This window comes from Lycium ferocissimum, chromosome 7 (genome assembly GCF_029784015.1).
Source record: "Lycium ferocissimum isolate CSIRO_LF1 chromosome 7, AGI_CSIRO_Lferr_CH_V1, whole genome shotgun sequence".
Classification (NCBI taxonomy): domain Eukaryota; kingdom Viridiplantae; phylum Streptophyta; class Magnoliopsida; order Solanales; family Solanaceae; genus Lycium; species Lycium ferocissimum.
In genome coordinates this window covers 13,910,180-13,933,742 of record NC_081348.1, presented here as the reverse complement: position 1 = coordinate 13,933,742, position 23,563 = coordinate 13,910,180, and the positions used below count along the sequence as shown (strand labels likewise).

The following is a 23,563-nucleotide window of genomic DNA, read 5'->3' as shown; positions in this document are numbered from 1 at the left end:
CCTAAAATTCCTTATAACATGTTATTTTTGGAACTTGCTCCTAAAAAGCCCTTTAACGCATTTTTTATACGTAAGAAATTTATGTAAAGCCTACAAAAGAAGTTATTTATAGACAAACTGTGCCAAATTCCAAGCAGCATAGAATTCTAGAAATGCCTAACACTGGTCAAAACAGTGTTCGAAAGTAGTCTCATCAAGCAAGAAAACTTCACGCGGTAAGCATAAAACTTGACTGGTAAATGAATTAAAGAGAACCCGCAATTTCTTTCCTTAAAACCATTTTATACATTTGAGAGGCAACTTAGGATTTCTGGGGGTTCTGATACACACGAGAGTGAAAACATAATTTAGGGTTTTTCATTGAAATGATAAAAATGTCCCTACTTTTAATGTGTTGTAAAAAAAAAAAGGACTTGGTATTAACCTACCAACTTCATATAGACTTAGCAAAATTTATGTAAGGTTATGCAGGTATTAGTGATGCACAAAATAATTATGTATGTATTAGTAATGTAGAGATTAATTATGCATGTATTAGCAATTCAAAGATTAGTTATGCAGGGATTAGTAATAGAATTAGTTATGCACATTTTTTTTTATAGAAAATTTAGTTTGTTTTATTTATACAATATATAGTTTTAAAAATTCTTCATTTTTTAAATTAATCAATACAAGTTTGAATAGAGGGTAATTTTGTCATTTGTGTTTTAATACAAGTATTACTAATACATGCGTTCGTTTTATACATATATTTCATTATGACTGATACATGTACTACTTATGCGGGTTTCTAAATTGCAAATCAAATATTGCATTAGTTGTGTTGATTTTTATACATAGCAAAAGAATGATACCAAATATGATTGCTTATGCAAGATGTAGTACATGAATAACTTGGCTGCTTACCAGCAACCAAGCAACTAGGCCCGAAGCTAGGTTGGAGCAAGAAATTTCATCCAAACCCCTTCAACGGAAAATTACATTGTATAAAAAAGGTTAAAATTATTTATTATGTATATATAATAGATGTTGAATCTCTTTGACTTCCTCGTGTGTTTACATCTTCATATTTTGAATTTCCTTAAAAAAATTCTGACTTCGCCACTGCAAACGATCCCTTAATACATGAATAACTCCTCTCTTATAGACAACCAAACGAACACTTGTTTCTTGTGTCCATTTTATTTTCAGAAAACGTGTATATATATATATATATATATATATATAGAGAGAGAGAGAGAGAGAGAGAGAAGGTTATTTGGTTTATGGAGACCCAAAACGACTTTTGGGGTAAGGAAAGGTCCCAAATACGGAGGATATATTTATGTAATTTCGTTTACCGCGAACAATCATCTGAATTTTGATGAGATGTCGTCATTTTTACTCTGTTTATTCTCCTCTCGCTGTCTAAAGCTACAGTCCACCACGAAATCATTCGAAAATGGTCCCCTTCTCTTACCTTTGTCTCACAGCTTAGGTGTGATTCACGGTGGAAATAATACAAGTGTCAATTTGTCCCTGTTTTAAATATTTCAACCATTTTAATTTATTTTTTTAAAGTACTATCTCTAGTAATTATATTTTAATCTTATTTATGATTTATGAATACATTTCGTAAAGAGTATGAGTGTTTGATTTTAAATACATTCGAAATTAAATTATAGCATTAAAGAAATGTTTAGTATAATTAATCCTTTAATTTATATTAATTCTAAGTAATTGGATGATCACGTGAACTAATTATTCACCGTTCATTTGTTTTTCCTTTCTCTATTCCTAAGCTTTTCGTTCTTCCTCTTTCTTTAGGCACAAATTGAGAGAAAGTATTATTTTTGTTCTACTCTTGGACACTTACAAAGTTAAAAAGGTTCGTAATGTGCGTATTGTATGCCAAAATGTAAGGCTGATATGATTTCCAACCCTCCAATTTTGCATGTGACTAAAACAAAAGGGATCCACTCAGTATCATATTCTTACCAACTCACTAGACTTTTTACTATAATAATCAAAATAAAACACATTAAATTACAAAAGCATACTCTATAACATGCCATGTGAATTACTGATTTCTGTTTACTTTTTGTCTTTTCCTTTTTTTTTGGGAAACAGTTCAATTGAAAAAATTAAGGATGACAAACAATGAATCGACTTTAGTGGAGGTCAGCGTCAGCGAATATCTAATCACAAAAAACGAATGGATGGTCATAAAAATTACTCCATACCTCACATGATAAACACGCAGAAACTAAAGTTTATCTCACTTGGTAGATAGTTCAAACTTTTATATTGAAATCATCTAAGGTCAAATCTCTCTATAACAACAACGCCAATTAGTTCTGAATTTTTTTGACTGCTATAGTCAAATGCGAATTTATGATTTCTGGAACATGGGTGAGTGTACCAACAACAACAACATACCCAGTTGAATCCCACAATGTAGGGTCTAGGGAGGGTAAAGTGTACGCAGCCCTTACCCCCACCTTGGAAGGTAGGGAGGCAATTTCGAAAGACCCCCGACTCTAAAAGAAAACAAGGAAAATAAGGAAAAAGTCGGATACGGACAAGCAAATCAAAACAATGCGAAAATGAGAAATAGCAGAACGATGAAGTCGTGATAAAACGACAAAGATAGATAAGACCCGAAACACGTATAAGCGAGGATAAAAATACCCTAATACGAGAAAGGAAACCTCGCGGCCACGCCCCAGCCCTCCCCCCGATCTCGACCTCCACCCTCTTGCGCGGTCGTGTCACCATTGGGCGGAAGAGGGGACCGTATCCCTGCCGAATCACCTCTCTGCGCCTTCTTGGCCTACTCTTCTTCTCTTCTGTGCCCGCACCGCCATTCTCTCACACCCTCCGGCCCCGGCAAGCGTCAAAGACATCTCCACCGCACAATACGGGCCAATCCACATCAACCTCCCTTCCCACATCTTATCCACTACAGGGGCCACACCCACCTTATCCCGAATCACTTCATTCTGAATCCTATCTCTCTTGGTATGCCCGCACATCCATCTCAGCTACCTTCATCTTCTGGACATGAGCTTTCTTAACTGGCCAACATTTCGTCTCATACAACATAGCCAGTCTAACCACCGCTTTGCAGAACTTTCCCTTTAGAATAGGCAGCACCTTCTTATCGCACAACACCCCCGATGCGAGCTTCCATTTCATCCATCCCGCTCCAATACGATGTGTGACATCGTCGTCAATCTCGCCAGTCCCTTGGATGATCGACCCCAGGTACTTGAAACTTTCTTTCTTCGGGATGACCTGAGTATCCAGCTGCACGTCCTCGTCCTCTACTTGACTCCCATCACTGAACTTGCACTCTAAGTACTCTGTCTCCCGGTCCCGCTCAACTTGAAACCCTTCGACTGCAGTCTCTGTCAAAACTTCCGCCTCGCATTAACACCGCTCTACGACTCGTCAATACACACAATGTCATCTATAAACAACACGCACCACGGAACCTCTCCCGAATATGGCTTGTCGTAGCGTCCATTGCCACAACAAACAGTAAATGGGCTAAGCGCGCGGACCCCGGGTGTGCCCATCGTGATCGGAAAGTGTTCCGAGTCACCTCCAACCGTCCTCACCCGGGTCTTGGCCCCATCATACATGTCCTTGATCGCACTAATATATGCTACAGGAACACCTTTAGCTTCCAGACATCTCCACAGCACCTCTCTTGGGACTAACATGAGTGGGTGCACTATTTAACCTTTTTGTACTATCGGTTCTAGCAGATAGTATTATACTAATTTTAGAAAATATATACATAAAATATCTAGTTTTACGGACAGACCATGTGTTTACGTGCCCCACATGGCTATAGTAAATAAGGCCTCATTTGTTTTCATTAAGATTAAGACGCCTGAATCTGAATGCACATCTTAATGATTAAGATGTTGTCTCTAGATCTGAACACTAAATGATTAAGACTGTTTGTTTTTCAACATCTGAATGTGCATATAATGCATTTATTTATATAAAAAGTAACTAAATATTAGAAAATAAATACAAATTTAATAAAATAAAAATATTATTTGATAAAACAATGAAACATTTATGTTTGCTAGTAATGATGGAGATGCTTTTGTAGTGGTAATGCGCGGGTTTTTTTTTTGGGGGAAAGGGTGTGAAGGGGGTGGTAGGTGGTGGTGGGAGGGTTGTGGGGGTGGTACGATGGGTCGAGGGGTAAGGGTGAGGTGGTGGTAAGGGGGGTGGTTGGGGGTAAGGTAGGGTGGGAGTAGGTGGGTAGTGGTGGGTAGGTGGAGGTGGGGTGTTGGGGTGGTTGTAGGTGGGGTAGTGGTGGGGGATGGGTGGTGGATAAGTGGGAGGGGGTTGGGGTTAGGGCTGGTGGTGGTGCGGGGGGTAGGGGGGAAGGGGTAGGGTTTGGATGGGTAGTGGTAGTGGTAAGGTTGGGTGGTGGGAGCGGGGTGGGGTGAAGCCGATGGTAAAAGTTATTCATATAAAATACCTTTTAATGATATTAAGACTTTGTTCAAGATTTTAATGATTAAGACCTATTTAGACCAAATAAGTGCTTAGATCTTAATGTAAACAAATGCACTCAATAACATAAGGTCTGAACCATTTAGATTCAGACCTCCATTAAGTACAAACACATGAGGCAACAATCAGTCACCTATAACAACATTTGACGTGTAAATAATTTGGTTGCTATTAGCAAAAAAAAAAAAAAAAAAAGTCAAATTTTAAACTTAATCACACTTTGTATAGAGAAGGATAATTTTTTGGAATGAAAATTTATATTCATATGATATTATTTGTCATAGATAGTGTATTAAAGTATTAAAGTATTTTTTGACTACTGGGCTTGTTGTTGTTGTTGTTGTAGTGTATTAAAGTATCAAAAATATTTGGTGAAAATCTCTTGATCTATTATTGGTAGTCTTAGAGATTCTATTTTTATAAATTGGTAATCTTAGAGATTCTATTTTTATAAATATAGTCCATTATTATATTACCAAAAAACGTAGATAATTATTATATAAGGGTAATTTTACAAAGACTATATTGTTATAAATATAGTTGTTGCTATTATAATTAAAAAATTGTTATAGAGAAGTAAAATATAATATAAAAAATTGATTTCGATAAATTTTTTATAATGAGGTAATGTTATATAGGAAACTGTTATTGAGAGCTGTAAATGACCCCCAATAACAGTTTCCCTATATAACATTACATTCACCAAATGTATCTCTTTATCCCAACTTATCTGACCCTATTACTATCCCATATCTCAAAATAATCTTTGCATATACTTTTTCTACCATGTTCAATGTAAAAAAACTGTGAAATCTACCGCACATTCTGTACTTCTAAGTATGAGAATCAAAATTCAAAACACTGAAAAAAAGGAGATGTATACTATACCGAGTAAATTTCCTAAAAGGTCACTCATATATTGAGAATTGTCTGCAAATGTCACTTTTATTTCTTTTAGGACTAGAATATCACCCAACTATCAATATTTTCCTCAGAATATACTAAACACACAAAACTCTCATTCTCTCGTAGTTGGCATACCATGTCATATAAAATTCTATATTTTAAATAATAATGGAATAATTTCAGAGATCCCTTTCACATTTAACCTTATAAGACTTACTTCCTCTATAGTTTAAGATATTATGCTCACCGCCCTTATTTTTTATTTTTTGTATCCAAACTTGTTTAAATGGTAATCTTGCAACAATATTCAAAAAATACCTTTTTGTGGCACTAATATAATTATTTAATAGTACTCCCACATGACTGGTAATTCGAGCAATATTTCATTCAAGTTTTTAATACTATGTTTGACTTTTTATTTTTTTTTATCTTGGATTTGGATTCACAAGACAAATAAACCTATGAAAAAAAAAAAGTAAAATAATAAAATTTTTATAACCATTACTTTTTTCATCTAACATAAGATTATACATTTTTTTTTGATAATTTTTTGGACATAAGCACAAAAATAAATCATGTTCAGATAAAATAAGATTTTCTGCACATAGTCACCAAACAATATTTTATTTCTCTAGTAGTAAACTGTATTTTTTATAATAAACTAATTAACAGTTTTTTGTACTTAAATATTGCATATGTAACTGAAAAAATTACATCTAAAACTTTAATATGTTTAAGTTGTATATCAATTAGCAAGTTCTGTAATTTATAAGAAAATAAATAATGCATCTAATGACAAGTTGTGCCCAATGGATCACTCTAGGTCGAATATTTTAATTCTACAGTAATACTCCATTTTAAAGATTTCCGTTCCACAATTAAATATTCAATATAAAGCCAGGAAAGGACAACTTTGAAATATTGGATAAGTTTTATAATTAAAACTTAAAAGAAGTTTGGTTACAAAAAGTTGAAATTAAGAGAGGTGAGTGTAATATCAGAAACCACAAGGGAAGTTAATATTATAAGGCTTAACTTGAGGGTAGGTCTATGCGATTTGTTCTACTTTATTAAAAAAATCATGACATGCTAATTAGGAGAATGGGAGAGTTTTTTGTGTTTAGTTTATTCTCAGAAATATAGTGATAGTTAGTGATATTCTAATCCTAAAAGAAATAAAAGTGATATTTATAAGCAATTCTTAATATATGAGTGATCTTTTAGGGAATTACTCATACTATACCTTTGCACTCTCAATCTTCTACTAATTCTTGAGACAGTACTAGTATCTGTTAGACTTGAAATTAAAGGAATGAGTTGCAATCTAGAAGGTCTAAATAAAGTAACCTTTAATCTTCAGCAAAAACTGTTCTGTTGTACTTACTATTAATATATATCAACAATTATCTAACTACAGCATATAATAATGACCCAAAAAGTCAATAGTAGACTTTAATAAACAAACAAACAAACAAATAAATAAACTTTATTCCAATTCCATATACAGTTTTATGGATTGAGAATTTCCTCCATTTCTTCTTTCCATTTTTTCGTTTCTAAACTAGATTAGAGACACGTGGCATGAGTTAGAATTAATGACTAAGATTTAATTGACTAAAATAAAGCCCTAACCATAGTTTATATAATTAATAACTTATCCATAAATATATTAAAATACTTTCTCTCTTCCTATTTAATATTCCATCTTTTTTTCAATCATTATAACTCTTTAATGGTGATATTTTTCATAATATAAACAACTCTTTCAGAAATATACAATTACCAATTGAATAATGGGGTCTATATTATGTGAATTAGTAAGCATCATAATTGAAAAAATGAAAAATATCACCAATTGAATAATGGGTCTATTAGGGGGGAAAAATTAAGTGGTAAAAAATAATCTGGTAAATTAAAAAATATATTTTACTGGGTAGGAAAAATAAATAGGAAGAGAGAGAAAAATATTCTAATATATTTATGGATAGTTGAGTATTAATTATTTAATTATGGTTAGGGCCTTGTTTTAGTCAATTAAATCTTAGCCATTAATTATAATATATGCCATGTGTCTCTAATCCAAGATAGAACTTGGGGAAAATGGAGAGAAGTGAAATGGAGAGGAGGTCAATCCCAGTTTTATAATGTCTGTACACAACTAATTTTTTTTTCCCCTCTTTCTTCCCATGGAGAATCTCTAGGCCCATTTTCGTGTCACCACCACCGCTGACCCCTCACCCACCCACCCACTCCCCACCAAACAATCCCTTCTTTCTACGCCAAAAACCCTTCTAACCCAACCACCCTAAAACTACTCGTAACCAACTTCCCATTTTCTAGGAATAAAAATGGATACTAATAATCAAGCTTCTTCACCATCACAAACCGGAGCTCCGACCCAATTGAGGAATACCCATATGATGCTTCCTGATGACCCGACGCCTTCTTCTTCCCTCTTTGACTGGTCCGATTTACTCGAATTCAACCTCGATGAACAATTAACCATCTCATTCGATGACCCACCCGACCCATTACAACCAGTAATAATACCAGAAGATGATTCTCCGGGTCGGATCAGGAAGAGAGACCCGAGGTTGGTTTGTTCCAATTTTCTAGCGGGTCGGATCCCATGTGCTTGTCCTGAGTTAGATGAGAAGACGGAAGAAGAGGAGCTGGCAGGGATTGGGCCTGGGAAGAAACGGGCTAGGACTGTACGGGTCGGATCCGGGGCGAGGTGTCAAGTACCGGATTGTGAAGCGGATATTACTGAGCTTAAAGGGTATCATAAAAGACATAGGGTTTGCTTACGTTGTGCTAATGCAACTGCTGTCTTGCTTGATGGACAGAGCAAGAGATATTGTCAACAGTGTGGCAAGTACGGTTTTTACTTTTTTATTTTTTTATTTTTTTTTACTCTCTCGTTTCAATTTATTTGTCTGGTTTTGATTTGACACGAGTTTAAGTAAGGATTTAAAGAGTTTTGAATCTCGTGCTCCTAAATTAAAGATATGGAGAATGTACTAAATTGACCTTTAATCTTGGGATATTTAACATGACATGTGGAAAGTTAGAATAAAAGAGTTGCTAAAAAAGGAAAGAAATATTCTTTCTTGATGGGCAGAGCACGAGATATTGTCAGCAGTATGGCATATACGTTTTTTTTTTTTTCTTTTTTAACTCCCTCGGTTTCAATTTGTTTGTCTGGTTTTGACTTGACACGGTATTTAAGGAAGTAAAGAAAGAGTTTTGAATCTTGTGGGTACTAAATGAAAGATATGTAGAATGTACTAAATTGTCATTTAATCTTGTGATCTTAAACATGACATGTGGAAAGTTAGAATAAAAGAGTTGCCAAAAAAGGAAATCAAGACGAACAAATTGAAACAGAGGGAGTATTTATATGAGTACAAGCTATGAAAGTACAACCATGTTTACCAGGTTGACAGCCTGAATAGAGTGGAATAATAGAGATATAGCATAATCCAGTTAGTTGGGATTGGGGATTAAAATCGATTGTTGATTGATTTGGATGTACAACCATGTTTACCACATAAGACATGCATGAAAATTTAGGAGGAATGGTTGAAACTTCTTTTACTAATACCTCAAGTGATCAAAGCAAAACTAATGTTTGAAGGTGATAACAAAGAAAGTTTCAGAGAGCCTGCCTAGAAATATAAGTTGATGTGTTTGCAAAAGATGGCTTTATATGAATGTGGTGATAACTGTATAGCCTGTTGCACTGTTTTGATTAGTTCGTGAATTAATTGCGTAGGTGACTTTTGGTTGACCTCAAAAAAAATTGCGTAGGTGACTTTTGGTACTTAAAAAAGATTAGTGATTTAATTTAGCCATCTTGAGTACATTTAGAGTTTGTCGGATCTGCTTACTAATTTTGGTTTATGAATATTAAAAAAGATTAGTGCTTTAATTTACCCCTCTTGAGTACATTTATAGTTTGTCGGATGTGCTTACTAGTTTTGTTTTATGAATATTAAAAAAGATTAGTGCTTTAATTTAGCCCTCTTGAGTACATTTAGAGTTTGTCGGATCTGCTTACTATTGTTGTATGAATATTCAAAAAGATTAGTGCTTTAATTAGCCGCCTTGAGTACATATATAGTTTGTCGGGTCTGCTTAATAGTTTTGTTTTATGAATATTCAAAAAGATTAGTGCTTCAAATAGCCTTCTTGAGTACATTTATAGTTTGTTGGATCTGCTTACTAGTTTTGTTTTATGAATAGTCAAAAAGATTAGTGCTTTAATTAGCCTTCTTGAGTACATTTATAGTTTGTCGGATCTGCTTGCTAGTGGAGTTCTTTGAATTAAGGATTCTCTTGCCTTGGAGATCCTTTGACAGACATTTCAGTTATAGTTTTTGTCTCATTTCTTATTTGAAGTGTATTTATGTGCACCTGTTGGGTCCACATAGCTACTTGGTCAAGAACTTGCCAGATATTCTAAAATGGCACGTGTCGTTTCAGATGCAACTAATCTATTAATGCTGCTATACCTTTTCCAGGTTTCATATTTTGTCAGATTTTGATGAAGGTAAACGTAGTTGTAGACGAAAATTAGAGCGGCATAACAACAGGCGTAGGAGAAAAGCCACCGATTCTTCCAAATCGCCTGTTGAGAAGGAATCTCAGCAGGTTACGACGGCTGATGATGTTAGCGGTGATGAAGACATTATCAAAGGTATATTGAACTTGAGAAAACATTGTCGCTTGAAAGTTGTCTTTTGCTGAAAAAGCTGTACACTCCACCTGTAATTCATCTATAGTAGATGCCATGTTCCATATGTAAGGAAACTAGTTTAAACTGATAACAGGGATATTTTTCCATCAAACATGGTTAGAATTGGAGGAAGTTTTGTTTTCCAGGCATGGGATGACCTTGTCAATATCATTAAGTTCTATCCTTCCTATTTTTATTTAGTGTATTTCCTGAAAATCTTCTGGATGACCAGATAGCACACGCATGGCCAGCCAGTTAGGAGAAAGGGAAATCCTATTAGAATCTGAAGGACATGTGCCAATAAGCTCCACTCAAGGCATCCAAAATAATCACAGTGATAGTTTCACAGCTTCTGGTGAAACACAGGTTGATGCAGAAAAAGAGAACTCCAAAAATTCCCATTCTCCATCCTATTATGACAACAAGAGTGCTTTTTCTTCAGTGGTAGGTCTGATGACATAATTCCTCTTTTCCCAATAATTTCCATTTATATCTGGACTATACTTCGAATTGACTGATCATCATTCTTTTTTGGCCAGTGCCCCACTGGTCGGATCTCATTCAAGCTTTATGATTGGAACCCTGCAGAGTTCCCTCGAAGACTCCGGCACCAAGTACTTAAAGGATTATTATTACAGTTTAGTACATAAGAGAACGTTAATTATTTTCTTTAATAGAGTTCTTCGTGTTTGATTGACATATTATTTGACAGATCTTCCAGTGGTTGGCCAGTATGCCTGTTGAATTGGAGGGGTATATTCGACCAGGTTGTACAATCTTGACGTTTTTCATTGCAATGCCGACATTCAAGTGGGGTAAGGTAATATGGTTACTTTTTCTCACTGGTGATAATCAATTCTTCTTTTTATTGGTCTTAATGTATTTAGATATTATTGCGGATTAGTACAATTGTTGATTTACAATTGTTGATTTGGTGGTGCATGTCCTCTTTGAATGGTACTACGACTATTGTGAATTCTTTATGGAGAGATGGTGTTTTGAGTTACTAGGTCAGGAGTTCCTCCCATAGAGCACAATGGAATAGCGGAAATGAAACTCAGAGCGCCATAGGAGTTAGATTAGTGAAGAGTTATCATTCTGCTTTCTGTTTGACATGTCCACTACATGTGGCTTCTGTAACATTTAGTTGTGGATTTCCATGTTATTCTTGTTAAATGTCATTTGTTTCTAAATGATCGAGTTCAACATTGGGTTTAACAGTTACTAGAAGACCCAGGTGCACACCTAAATGAGTTAATTGCATCACCTGGAAACATGCTTCGCGGAAGAGGAAGCTTTCTTGTTTATCTCAACAACATGGTATTTCGGGTTACCAAAGGTAAATGATAGTTCAAATTTTCTACCCAATCTGGTCTAATCCTTTAATTTTGAGACCTTACTTTTTCATTTGATGTAGATCTTGTTTGACTAGTGCTACTAATTCCGCCATTTCATTTTATCTGACAGTAATTGACTTGGTTGGAGGTTAAGATGCTAGTTTGACTAATATAAAATGGAAGAAATATTGAAGTAATGGTTGAAAAGTTAGTTTGATAGGTAAAGCAAGACATTAAAAGTTGAATACATGATATGTTTGAATTCTTGAAAGTTGTATAGAATGGAATGGTGTCGGAAAATTTGGAACCTTCGAGATGGAAAGAGTGTCATATAAATTGGAGCAAAGAGAGTATTTAATTGGATCATTATTTGGCTAAAGTTTGGATTTTCTTTACATAAAGGTAAAATAAATTCCATTTATATACATCCAAATGGAATTGAATTCACCTTCTCTCCTTGGTTGAACTAAATGTGGATGCTCACCAATTTGAAATTGACTCTATTCCAAATAAATCTAAAATAGGAGTTCCCAGATCTCCATATCTTACAGTTCAGTTGTGAGTTTGAGAACATTTTTTTTTTCCCTTTTCCCCTTGTTGTAAATATAGACGTTCTGGCATTGTTGTATATTTTTTTTTTTGTATTGTTATTATTATTATTATTATTATTTTGTTAGTGGTGGTGTCCGGGTCAACTTGTGTGCCTCGACAAATCCACCAGGTACTTGCTACCTCCCTCTAATACATGTATTGGGTAAATCTGTCTAACAAGGCTTTATACAGGAAGAAATCACCTAATTTTTTTCATCATCTTTTTTATTTTTTGCCTTCCTGGGGTTTGACCTCTCGTCCATGGTCCATGTGATATTCGCATGGTACTATGATCTATTGTAAATATATCACTATCAAGGGACTAGTTAAAATATTCCTACCACCCCAAGGATTTCTTTAAAAGCCTAGTCCTGGTTCCTAGTTTTGATTTTTTGAAAAGCCTAGACCTAGTTCCTAGTTTTTCTAGACATGGTAGTAGGTAGGCCCAAGTCTATATTTTCTTTTACTTTTTCCCGCTGGGGTCAGGGGTTAAAATAATTAGCGAACCTTGAACATTGTTGAATAGGAGAAAGTAAGCTCCAGATCAGAGTTAGCCCATCCTATGGACAGTGGGGAAACAATTTTCACATTTTGTCCCACATATAAATGTATGTTATGTATGCGTAATATTTGGTGGGACAAGCCACAGAGCCAAAATAACACTGTTCAAATGGTAACAATCATTCTTGATAAAGCAGGTGGAAATTCAGTAGTGAAAGTCAAACTAAAGGGACCAGCACCAAAGCTTATTTCTATTCATCCTGCATGCTTTGAGGCTGGCAAGCCTATGGAGTTTTTCGCCTGTGGAAGCAATCTAATGCAGCCCAGATTCCGGTATGAGTTGAAGTTGCTTTTTTTGTGAATCTATATTCTGCTTATTTTTGGTTCAGTCGTTGTATCTTGAGTTCCTCATTAATTGTCAACAGGAGATACTATGATAGGAACTGAGTTGTTTATAGGCGAAAAAATCTCAAGCTTGCTGACTCTACTAAAAACCAGCTTATCCAAATTCTAGAAACTGAGAGTTTGTATGTGGTTGCTTTTTATGCAGCAGGATGCATGAATGTTAACCATGCTGTTGAGTTATAGAAGCTATTGAATTAGGCAAATTGCATCAATGTAATGGCTTATAAGTATCAGTTAGCTGTCAAAGAGATGACATTGGTCCTTGGATCGACTTTGATGATTGGCTGTTAAGACCCGTGAGTAGTATGGACATAAGAGGTGCATTAGACACAGAAAATGGAAATAATAATTTTAAGATTAGAGGGTCACAATTTGAGCTTGGCTTAATATTTGATGTGTATAATCTCATTACGACCTAAATAATTACAAATGTAAGAAGTATTCTTAAAGTTCGTGCTCAGTCAAATACGTCACATAAAATGGGACGGAGTATTGCTTTTTGTGGAGTAAAATAGAAAGATAAGTTTGTATTTGGTCAAATCGTCTTAATGATCCATGGTTGCTCTGTTTGCTTAGTTGAGAAGACTATTGTCACAATCTGAGCTCATGACACGTATTGTCCGCTTCGGCCCAACAAGACCTCACGGATTTGTGCCTCGGGTTGCACCATCATCGAGTCTAAAAGCGCGCATACTATGCAAACTTGTGCTGTCTTATATAGCACTTAATTCCGCTTCCTTTCCAACATGGAATTTGGCTAAGTTCTCATATGTAGCCCTTCTTCAGAAGCTTGTTAGCCTAGAAGGCCTACCAGTCTCTCTTTGACTCCCCTTCATTAGCCCTGGTTCCGTCGTGGGGTGTCACAACTGTTTGATAAGACCAGATTGCAAGCTTTCTTGTTTGATCGCATTTACTCATATCTTCTCCTTTTTTGGTGATTATTAACTCATACGTGCATTTGATCACATTGTACTTGTAAATCATTTTAATGAGCTATGCACTGCTTTTTCGTTAAATATAGCAGGATATTTGATCAGACCAAATTGGAAGCTTTTCTGTTGCCTCATACCAACTTTCCTTTCCCCCTTTTGGTGAATATTCAGTCACGTGCATTTGCAAATCAGTAGTGACAACTGACAACTAGTTTGCTATGTTCATATAGAGTTGCAGTTTTGCTCTAAAATTCTGTAATTTTCTTTTTTTTTGATGATGTAAGTGTTTTATAATCACAAAGGCATCAAGGGGATGCATAGTTACAAAAGAGGAGGAAATAGCAGCTCATACAAAGATAACAAAAAACCTATCATAAGTCTAGAGAGCTGACAAATCCAAGAATCTATCATAAGACTAAGGAGCTAATAAAATCCAAAAAGGAGTCTGGGTTATATGCAGGGTAAAATTAATCCAGCTAAAAAGAGTAGTCAGGCATCTGGCCTTGAGATTTGAGCTGGCAGTTACAATACCATGAAAACATCTTTGGTTCCTTTCCAACCATAAGCACCACAAAATGCAAGCAGGGACCATAGACCAGATTCTTCTGATGGCCTTCCGAACTTTCCAAGAACTCCAACAGACAAAGACTTCCCTGACAGTGTGAGGTATAACCCATTGCAAACCAAACAAAGTAAGGAACATATTCCACACATCTGTAGCAACTGGACAGTGTAAGAATAGGTGGTTAATGGTTTCAGAGGTGCAATGGCACATGTAACATCTATTAGCGAGATGAAATTTCCTTTTCATGAGGTTGTCCAGAGTTAAACAAGCCCTTTTTAGAGCGACCCAGCAGAAACAGGAGACTTTAGGCGGTAAATTGATTTTCCAAATGAGCTTCCAAGGCCATTGATCAATCAGGTCCTTGTTGGAGGTCAGAAGTAGGTAGCCTTCTTTGACAGAATAAGAACCGTCCTTGTTACTGCCCCACTTAAGTCTGTCATTTCTCTGAGTGAGAACTGGACTGTTCTGTAGACACCCAATCAATGCTATCATGTCCTCTATTTCCCAGTCATTTAGGTGTCTCCTTAGGTGCAAATTCCATGAGTTGTCGTCCCAGTTCTGAGCAATTGTTGAATCTGGGTTAGTTGTTATAGGGAACAGCCTGGGAAAAGCATCCTTAAGAGTAATAGAGCCAAGCCATTTGTCTTTCCAGAATAGAAGATGAGCCCCATTTCCCACTTGGAAGGAAGTGTTGAGAAAGAATTCGTCCCACAATCTCCTGATATCTTTCCATAAACCAGTTCCATAAGGAGTTAAGATTGGGTTGGAGCACCAATGGCTAGTGCTACCATATTTAGCTTGGATAATCTCCTTCCAAAGGCCAGCATCATCTTGGTTAAACCTCCAGTGCCACTTCATTAACATACATTTGTTGTGTAATGCTAAATCCTTTATACCAAGACCACCTAGATGTTTTGGAAGAGTTACTTTGTCCCACTCGACTAGATGATACTTGTGATTTTCGCTATTACCTTCCCATAAAAAAGTCCTCCTTAGTTTGTCAAGTTGATATTGAACCTCTGATGGTATTGGGAACAGAGACATGAAGCAAGTAGGAATACTATCCAAGACACTATTGATGAGTGTTACTCTGCCACCAAAAGATAGGTACTGTTGTTGCCAAGAGGCCAATCTTTTCTCAAACTTTCGATGACCACATTCCAAATCTCCATTGATCTGTGACTAGCTCCCAAGGGAGTCCTAGATATGTGGTGGGGAAAGTGCCAGTGCTACAATACATGATGCTGGCCAGAAACTCTAAATCTGGAACCATATTAACAGGGTAGATAATGCTTTTAATCATGTTAATGTGGAGCCCTGATAAGGCTTCAAAGATCATAAGGGTGAGGTTGAGATACCTCACTTGAGACTCCTCAGCACCACAAAAAATAAGGGTGTCATCAGCAAAGAGAAGATGAGAAACAGGAACGGTAAGACCAGGCCTGTTACCCACTTCAAAACCACCAATCCACTGCAATTGCTTTGCCTTTTCCAGCATGTTACTGAGACCCTCCATGGCCAAAATGAAGAGAAAGGGAGATAGGGGTCACCTTGCCTTATCCCTCTCTTAGGGGAGAAGAACCCTACAGGACTTCTGTTGACCAGAACAGAAAATTTAACTGTAGAAAAGCTGTATTTAATCCATTTGATCCATTTCTCACCAAACCCCATTTGCCTTAGAATAGAAGTGAGATACTGCCAGTTGAGTTTGTCAAAAGCCTTCTCTATATCCAACTTGAATAAGAGACCAGGGGCATCACTTTTTGTCTCCAATCCAAGACTTCATTTGCTATAAGAGCTGCATCAGTGATCTGTCTGCCTCTTATAAAAGCATTTTGATAACCTGAGACCAATCTCCCAATCACTTTTTTCAATCTTTCAGTCAGCACCTTTGCCACCAACTTGTAGACACTACCAATAAGACTGATAGGCCTAAAGTCTTTAAGTTCTATAGCACCTTTCTTTTTAGGGATAAGGGCAATAAAAGAAGCATTGAAGGATTTTACCATGTGGCAATTGCTGTGTAAATGATGAAAAGTTCCCATAAGGTCCTGTTTAATAGTGTCCCAGCAGTTCTGATAGAAGGCCATTGTGAAGCCATCTGGTCCGGGGCTCTTGTCAGGGGCACAAGAGTTTAAAGCACTCAACACTTCCTCTTCTTCAAAGGTTGTTCAAGAGCATCCCTATCGTCTTGGTTCAGACAACCCAAGCCTTCAAAGGTTGCTGAAGGCCTCCAAGCTTCATCCTCAGCATACAACTGCTGATAGAAGTCAAGAATAGCATCTTTTACTTGCACTTTGTCATCAATGATGTTGTCCCCCACCTTCAACCTATCAATACAGTTGTAACTTCTATGAGAGTTGGCAGCTCTTTGGAAGTATTTAGTATTTCTATCCCCTTCTTTCAACCACAGGCATCTTGATTTCTGTCTCCAAGATGTTTCTTCAGCCTTAGCTAACTGTTGGATCTCCATTTTCAAATGCAATAATTTGTTCTTTTCAGCTTGAGTTTGTAACCTCCCTTCAGTTGCCTGTTCAAGAAATAAAATTTCTTCCAAAGCTTTGTTAGTTCTGGTAGAAACTTTGCCAAAAACCTCCCTGTTCCATGTAACCAAATCCTTTTTCAAAGATTTCAACTTTTGAGAGAGGATGAAGTCCGGAGAACCATTAACCACGTAGCCTTGCCACCACTGCTTTACCAAGTCAGTAAAACCTTCCTGCTGGAGCCACATATTTTCAAATTTAAAATAAGAAGGTTCATTAGACCAGTCACCGCTCTCTAAGGAGATGGGTTTATGATCCGAGATAGCCTTGGGTAGAGCCAATTGTTTCACAGAGCCAAAAGCGTCATTCCACTCTGAAGAAATCAAGAATCTATCAATTCTAGAAGCTTGTAGTGAATTTTCCCCCTGGTCCAAGTATAGAATGCCCCTTGCAATGGTAAATCAACTAAGTCCATGTCTTGAATATATTCAGAGAAGCATTTCATGGCTCTAGATCTTCTTATACAGTTGAATCTTTCACTTTCAAAACGACACACATTAAAATCTCCTCCGATGACCCAACTTTCATTCCAAAGGCCCCTTACACCGGCTAATTCGTTCCAGAAGTCATCCCTTTCCCAGTTAGTATGTGGCCCATAGACACCAGTAAAGCAAAATCTGAAATTAGTTTGAACACCTTCCATCATAGTTGACATGGTGTGTTGTCCCTGGTGTGCATCAATACAACTCCATTGTCTTTTATCCCATAATATAATTATACCCCCTCTATTGCCACTGGCTTTCAGTTCCACCCATTCAACCCATCTTGAACCCCATAACTGTCTAGCTATCTCCACAGAACAGCCTTGGATCTTAGTTTCCTGCAAACATAGAATGTCGGGCTTCCACTTCTGAATAAGAGAGTTGATGGTGCTCCTCTTGCTCGTATCATTGAGCCCCCTTACGTTCCAGCTAATGATCTTGGCTTTCATTCAGAGAAGGCTTTGAGTTGCCTGCCCCTGTTAGATCCTTCACCTTTTTCATATGTAATAGTGCAAGCCAATTTCTTTGCCTCTAATTCTTCCTTCTTTTTTGGTTTCTTAGTCTCGTTACTTCTCCCCTTTGCTGCTGCAATTGAGATTGCCTTTTCTGCTCCATGCGCAGAATCATATCGAAGATTTCAGGCTCGAAACCTAAAGAATTCACCCCAAAAGCCTTGCATGCTTTAGTCATGGTTATTTTAGTCCAGTGCGACATCTCAATTACTGTTGGAGTATGAATATCCTGATGTATATCGTGATTATACCCATCCCATGTTAATTGCAAAGTATCACTTCCAGAGGAAGGGGAAAAATCAAAACCCTGAGGATTGGGCAAGTGAGATTCAGGGTGTAAAGAAGGGAGAGTGAGAAGAGAGAGGATTGCAAGTATTCCGCTTCATCATCTGCATCGTCATTATCTGCCATAGAACCATCGTGATCAGTTTTGACAAGAGATTGACTAGTCGTCACTACTGAATCCGCATAGAAAGTTTCAGCTGGGCCCTTCCCTTTTGTAAAAAGAGTAGGGTTTTCCTGATAAAGGGTTTGGGCCGGCCCTTTTGATTTCCACTCATGTAATTGTGGTCTTTTCTTAATAAGGGGAGCTTTATTCCTTTTTCGCCTTCTGGAATAATATAAGTGGTCCACTCTGGGCTGGACTGAAGTTTGGGCCTGACCCTGCTGTTGGGCTGAAATAGAGGATGGCCCAACCCTAGGAGATTCAAAATTTAAAAACTCTGACTTTGCAGGCATGACACATGCTGGCTCTGTAGTCTTGGACTGGTCAATAACCTGCCCCTGTGGCCCATTCCCTGAGGCTGTAATTTTTGCAACAGCATCAGCAACAATGGAGATCTCAAAGGTCCAATCCTCATATTTCAGATCGATCTTTCTGGGAATCTCCTGGGTAGAATCAGTGATGCAAATACGAGCCCAGTAGAGATGATTCCTCTTCTTCGTGTCCTCATCAGTATCCACATAACCACCGCAAGAATCACCGATGAATTTCATGGTTTTCTCCGACCAGGCATGCAATGGAACTCCGAAAGCTCTCACCCATCGGGAAGCAGACTTTGGTGTTGCAAGTTGAGTTCCGGCCACCGGAGACCACCATTCGAGAGCAAGGCTTCTTCCATTCCAAAACCAATCACCCATTTTTACCCTCTCCGCCTCCTGCCTCGACGGGAATTCGAAAAGAAATTGGTTGTGAGAAATAGGAGTGGACCCTCAACCCAGCTGTTATCTTCCATCTGCTCAGAAACCATTTTTGAATAACCTCCGGATTTGGGCTCGAGTTGTAGGGATCGTTGAAGGTGCCCACAAGACAACAGGAAAGAAACAAATTTGCCGATACCGGTTTGGCTTGATCTGCCAGATCCGGCCAACTCAGCTTGCAAGCAGCCTCGAAATAAGACTTCCCCTGAGAAGTGAACCGTTGAAGAGCTGGGTTCAAAGGCTTGCCCAAGAATCTGAGAATCTTTGAAGCAATTTCAGCCCAGCCAAGATTAGAATCTACCTCCGGAATAATAATAGCATTTTTCCTGTCTCCCCTCCATATCTCAATACGTAAAAAACGCCCATAAATGTTGTAATTTTGATATACTCTATGTAGATCATTTTGTTGCTTTCTTCCCCATCTTCTATAGAGGTTTCCAGAGCCCCGAGAAGCCTGTTGTAACGCATTGCAAACCCATCTCAAATTGCTTTCATCGATTTTTATTTTGCTGGAGAATCGACTGCTCCGTTCACTGAACAAGAACCACCTAATCTGACCTTCGCTAATATCTTTAATTTCAAAAGATTTATCACCTGAAACAAAGAAACAACTCCCACCCATAATAAAGAAGAGAGAAGGAAGAGAGAAAATAGAGGAGAAGAGAAATTTCCGGTGATCGGAGGGATCACTGGAGAGAGAAAACTAAGGCCCAGAAGGGACCCTAGAGGAATAAATAAAGCTGTAATTTTCTTGCAAAGCTGAAATAAATAAAATACCTATTAGTTTAGTATCTCTATTACATAATGGAGGCTTTAGAGGGCAATTGATGTTATTTTTCATGTTATTTTCGATCAGTTGTTATAAATTAACATTTTGATGCCCTTTACAGGTTTCTTCTGTCATTTGGGGGAAGGTACTTGGGGAATGATATCAGTGTTGCACGATCAGGCTGTAAAATTGAATGTGATTCTAGTAGCATGGAGCATCAGTTTTTAAAGATACATGTCCCTAGAACTGAAGCAGATCTTTTTGGCCCTGCTTTTGTTGAGGTAGAAGTTCTAACTAAATATCTTCTTTTGTCCTCAGTCCAAGTTTTGGTAGTTTTGGCCTATAAATGTATCATTCATATAATAGGCATCACACATCATTTCATTTTATTTTTGTTAAATTTAGTCAGTTATATTCTAAAAGAGAACTTCTGAAGGAATAATGTTAGAGAAAGACCATTTTATAACAAAAAATGTTGGAAAAGCCTATCCCATTTATTTTGTATAAGGAAACTGTCACATTTATAGATTTGATGAGGTCCCTACACTGGAAGAGGAGAGCTAATTATAATCCCCACGGGTATGGCTAAGTTGAGGCATAAGAGTGGCAATCCAGATATTCCAGGTTCAAATCCTAGCAAAAAACACTCAGTATGGGTCTACTTGCTTCAGCCTTGGTGGACAGCCTTACCCGGCAGATGTATTTGTGAACAGTAGAAAGTTGTCCAGCGGATTAGTTGAGTCGCGTACAAATTGGCCGAAACACCACCATCATTTGTATTAAAAAAGACAGGGGAGCTAGCTATACTTTTGTAACTTTTACAACACTTTCTTGGTGCTAATTTTCAATGAAATGAACCTCAACTTTCTAACGTATGTCTATACCAATTGAGTAAGTGTGCTGACGGAGTAATAAAAGTGCTACGTCTTGCAAGATGCAAATTGTTCATGTATTTAATATTCTTGGACCTGTGTTTGTGTTTCACTAATCTCGGCTGTAAATGATCCAACCTCGTCAATTTTGTAGGTCGAGAATGAATCTGGCTTATCTAACTTCATCCCCATCCTCATTGCGGAAAAGGATATTTGTGCAGAAATGAAGGAAATACAAAGGAAGTTTTGTTCTGGAGGGTCAGAATCCACTGCTGTTTGTTCTCCATGTGAAGCCTCCACTTCTAGAACATCAGAATTCTCAGAGTTTATGTTGGATATAGCATGGTTACTAAGGGAGCCTTCATCAGAAAATGTTCAGATTCTGGCGTCTGTACAGATGCAGAGATTTAATTATTTATTGAACATTTTAATGGAAAGTCAGTCTACTATTATTTTGGAAAGAGTATTGTCTTATTTTGAAAACATGGTGAAGAGAAACTTTTTAGCTGGCATCACTGATGCTGAAATGAGGCTTTTTCAGAGGAATATTCACGAGAAACGTAATCTGCTTAAGGAAAGATTGCATACAAAGGAATGTTTTGCGGGAGATTCGGGACAACTCATGCAGGAGGCCAATACTTCTAGTCAAATCTTCCAAAATCATATGCAATCTGTTTTTCCAGTTATCAATCAGGTGACGATCTCACTTCTACCATTGCCATATTATATCAGAGTATGTTGCAGAATTGAGCTCCGCTTTATTGGCTTCAAGTTAAATGGATTGAGTTAAAATAATCTTTTACATTTATTTTTATGCTGGTGAATAAGCTGCAAATAAATCAAACAGTTGGTACATAAAACGTGTGTTATCCTTGAAGCCCAAAGCGAACTTGTTCTTCCCTAGGCTTGAACATGACCAAGCGCCTACCCCATCTAAATGAGCTTGACTTGGTGTAAAGTTCGATTGGTCGCTTGAAGGGAAGCAAAAGGAGATGTTATCGCTTCATGGGTGAAGCTGCGTGCTTCAAACGATGACTCGGAAAGGGATCCGAACTAAAAATATTTGGTTCGTTGAATCTCAACTTTGAGGAGTTAGATTAATATCCGCATTATTGTACATTGGATACTGATATCAGTTGTTTTAATTACAGTTCAATCACTTTAGCATTCATATATGTTTGGTATTGTTTACTGGGTGCTGTTCGCGTTTAATGACACACTGTATATGCAGTTATGGTACATTATGATGGTCATTTATATGTGTTATGTTACAAATTTGAGTAATGAGCATTTGAATTGCTTTTTACCTTCAGAATATCTCGTGGCAGCTCATTTTGTGCTTTTACGTACTAAGTCGTGTTTTCAAAGGGTTGATGACTATACCTGATACTAACCAACTATGTCTGTGGCTTCCTAATTTGCAGGAAACAGAGGTACCACATAAGCAGAACACAGAATTTGGTTCGACTTATTGGGAGAGTACTTCAACAGTCCCACTTTTGGATGCAGAATTGGCATTGAGAGTGAAGGAGGAGCAATCAGGGAAGCCCTGTGGGTTCTTGGTTAGAAAGACAGTTTTGTCGTCTCGTACTCTCGTTTTTTTAATCACTGGTTTTGCTTTATGCCTTGGTCTATGTGCGACATTCCTGCACCCCAGAAAAGTTGGTGAACTCGCAATGACAATCCGGAGGTGTCTGTTTGACAAAACTTAAAATTGCATGCAACTTTTACCAAAAGAACTATCTGCAGTCGCAGAATATAGGTGTGATCTCCATTGCTCGGGTCCCCCTTTGTGGCTGGTCTTGTATGATATTCACGTGTTTGCGACAACTACATCTCAAGAAACTGGACAAATACTCGTGTTTGCCACCACTGCATCTGAAGAAACTGGACAGCATGGAGTTGAGAGTTAATGATTAATTCCTGACCATTAAACCAAAGGCTTGCTGGAAGGCATGGTTTGTGTCATTCTTGATGTATTATACAACCTGTGCTATGTAAACACAAAGTGTATTAGCTATGTATCTTCATTAGTTTAGTAGTTTCTTTATACAATTTCTTGAATAATCACCCTAGACTTCTCTATAAACTTTATGGTTGCTGACATTTTGATGTGAATATACAATAGAAGATGGTACCAAGCCTGTTTGTCACGAAATGATAGGTTCAGTATTTCAATGCTGAATTAAATTTTAGTTTTGCAAAAAGTATTTGGTAATTTGTATTTCACGTGAAATTTGACATAGTGGTTGTTTATGTGATAATAAATATTATAAAAAGAGGATTCTGTTAGCAACCTGACTACCCACAGGAAAAATAATTTTTTGAATCTCACTCGGTACTGCATCAGTTCCAACTGTTTGCTTGCCACTTGGAAAAGCAAACTTTGATGAAAATTTAAAGTTTTTAAAAATAGTACTACTACTTAACCCGATTTAGTCATAAAATTAGTCAAATTACGATAAACAAGAAATGCCAAATAAATCTGGGACCAAATGAGAAGTAATTGATTACTTTTACTGGTTAGATACAGAAAATGTCTGGTAGTTATGAGCTTCTAACAAATCAATCAGGTAAACTCATTAGTATAATAGATTCTCTCCAAATTGATGAGTTTGGTAACTTCATGAAGGGATAGTGGGCGTGGAAAGAACGTCTGTTGTTGATGAATCAAGACGAAAAAGAATTA

General features: G+C 37.1%; 1 protein-coding gene across 1 annotated transcript; it reads left to right on the top strand.

Annotated features, from left to right (window-relative positions):
• Positions 1–7,597: 7,597 nt before the first annotated feature.
• LOC132063433 (squamosa promoter-binding-like protein 7) lies at positions 7,598–23,032 on the top strand. The gene is made up of 10 exons (XM_059455964.1): positions 7,598–8,302; positions 9,951–10,126; positions 10,398–10,609; positions 10,705–10,779; positions 10,878–10,985; positions 11,387–11,504; positions 12,792–12,927; positions 20,124–20,283; positions 21,029–21,568; positions 22,299–23,032. The coding sequence occupies exons 1-10, from the start codon at positions 7,776–7,778 to the stop codon at positions 22,584–22,586; spliced, it is 2,340 nt and encodes a 779-aa protein (XP_059311947.1). The 5' UTR covers positions 7,598–7,775; the 3' UTR covers positions 22,587–23,032.
• Positions 23,033–23,563: the final 531 nt, after the last annotated feature.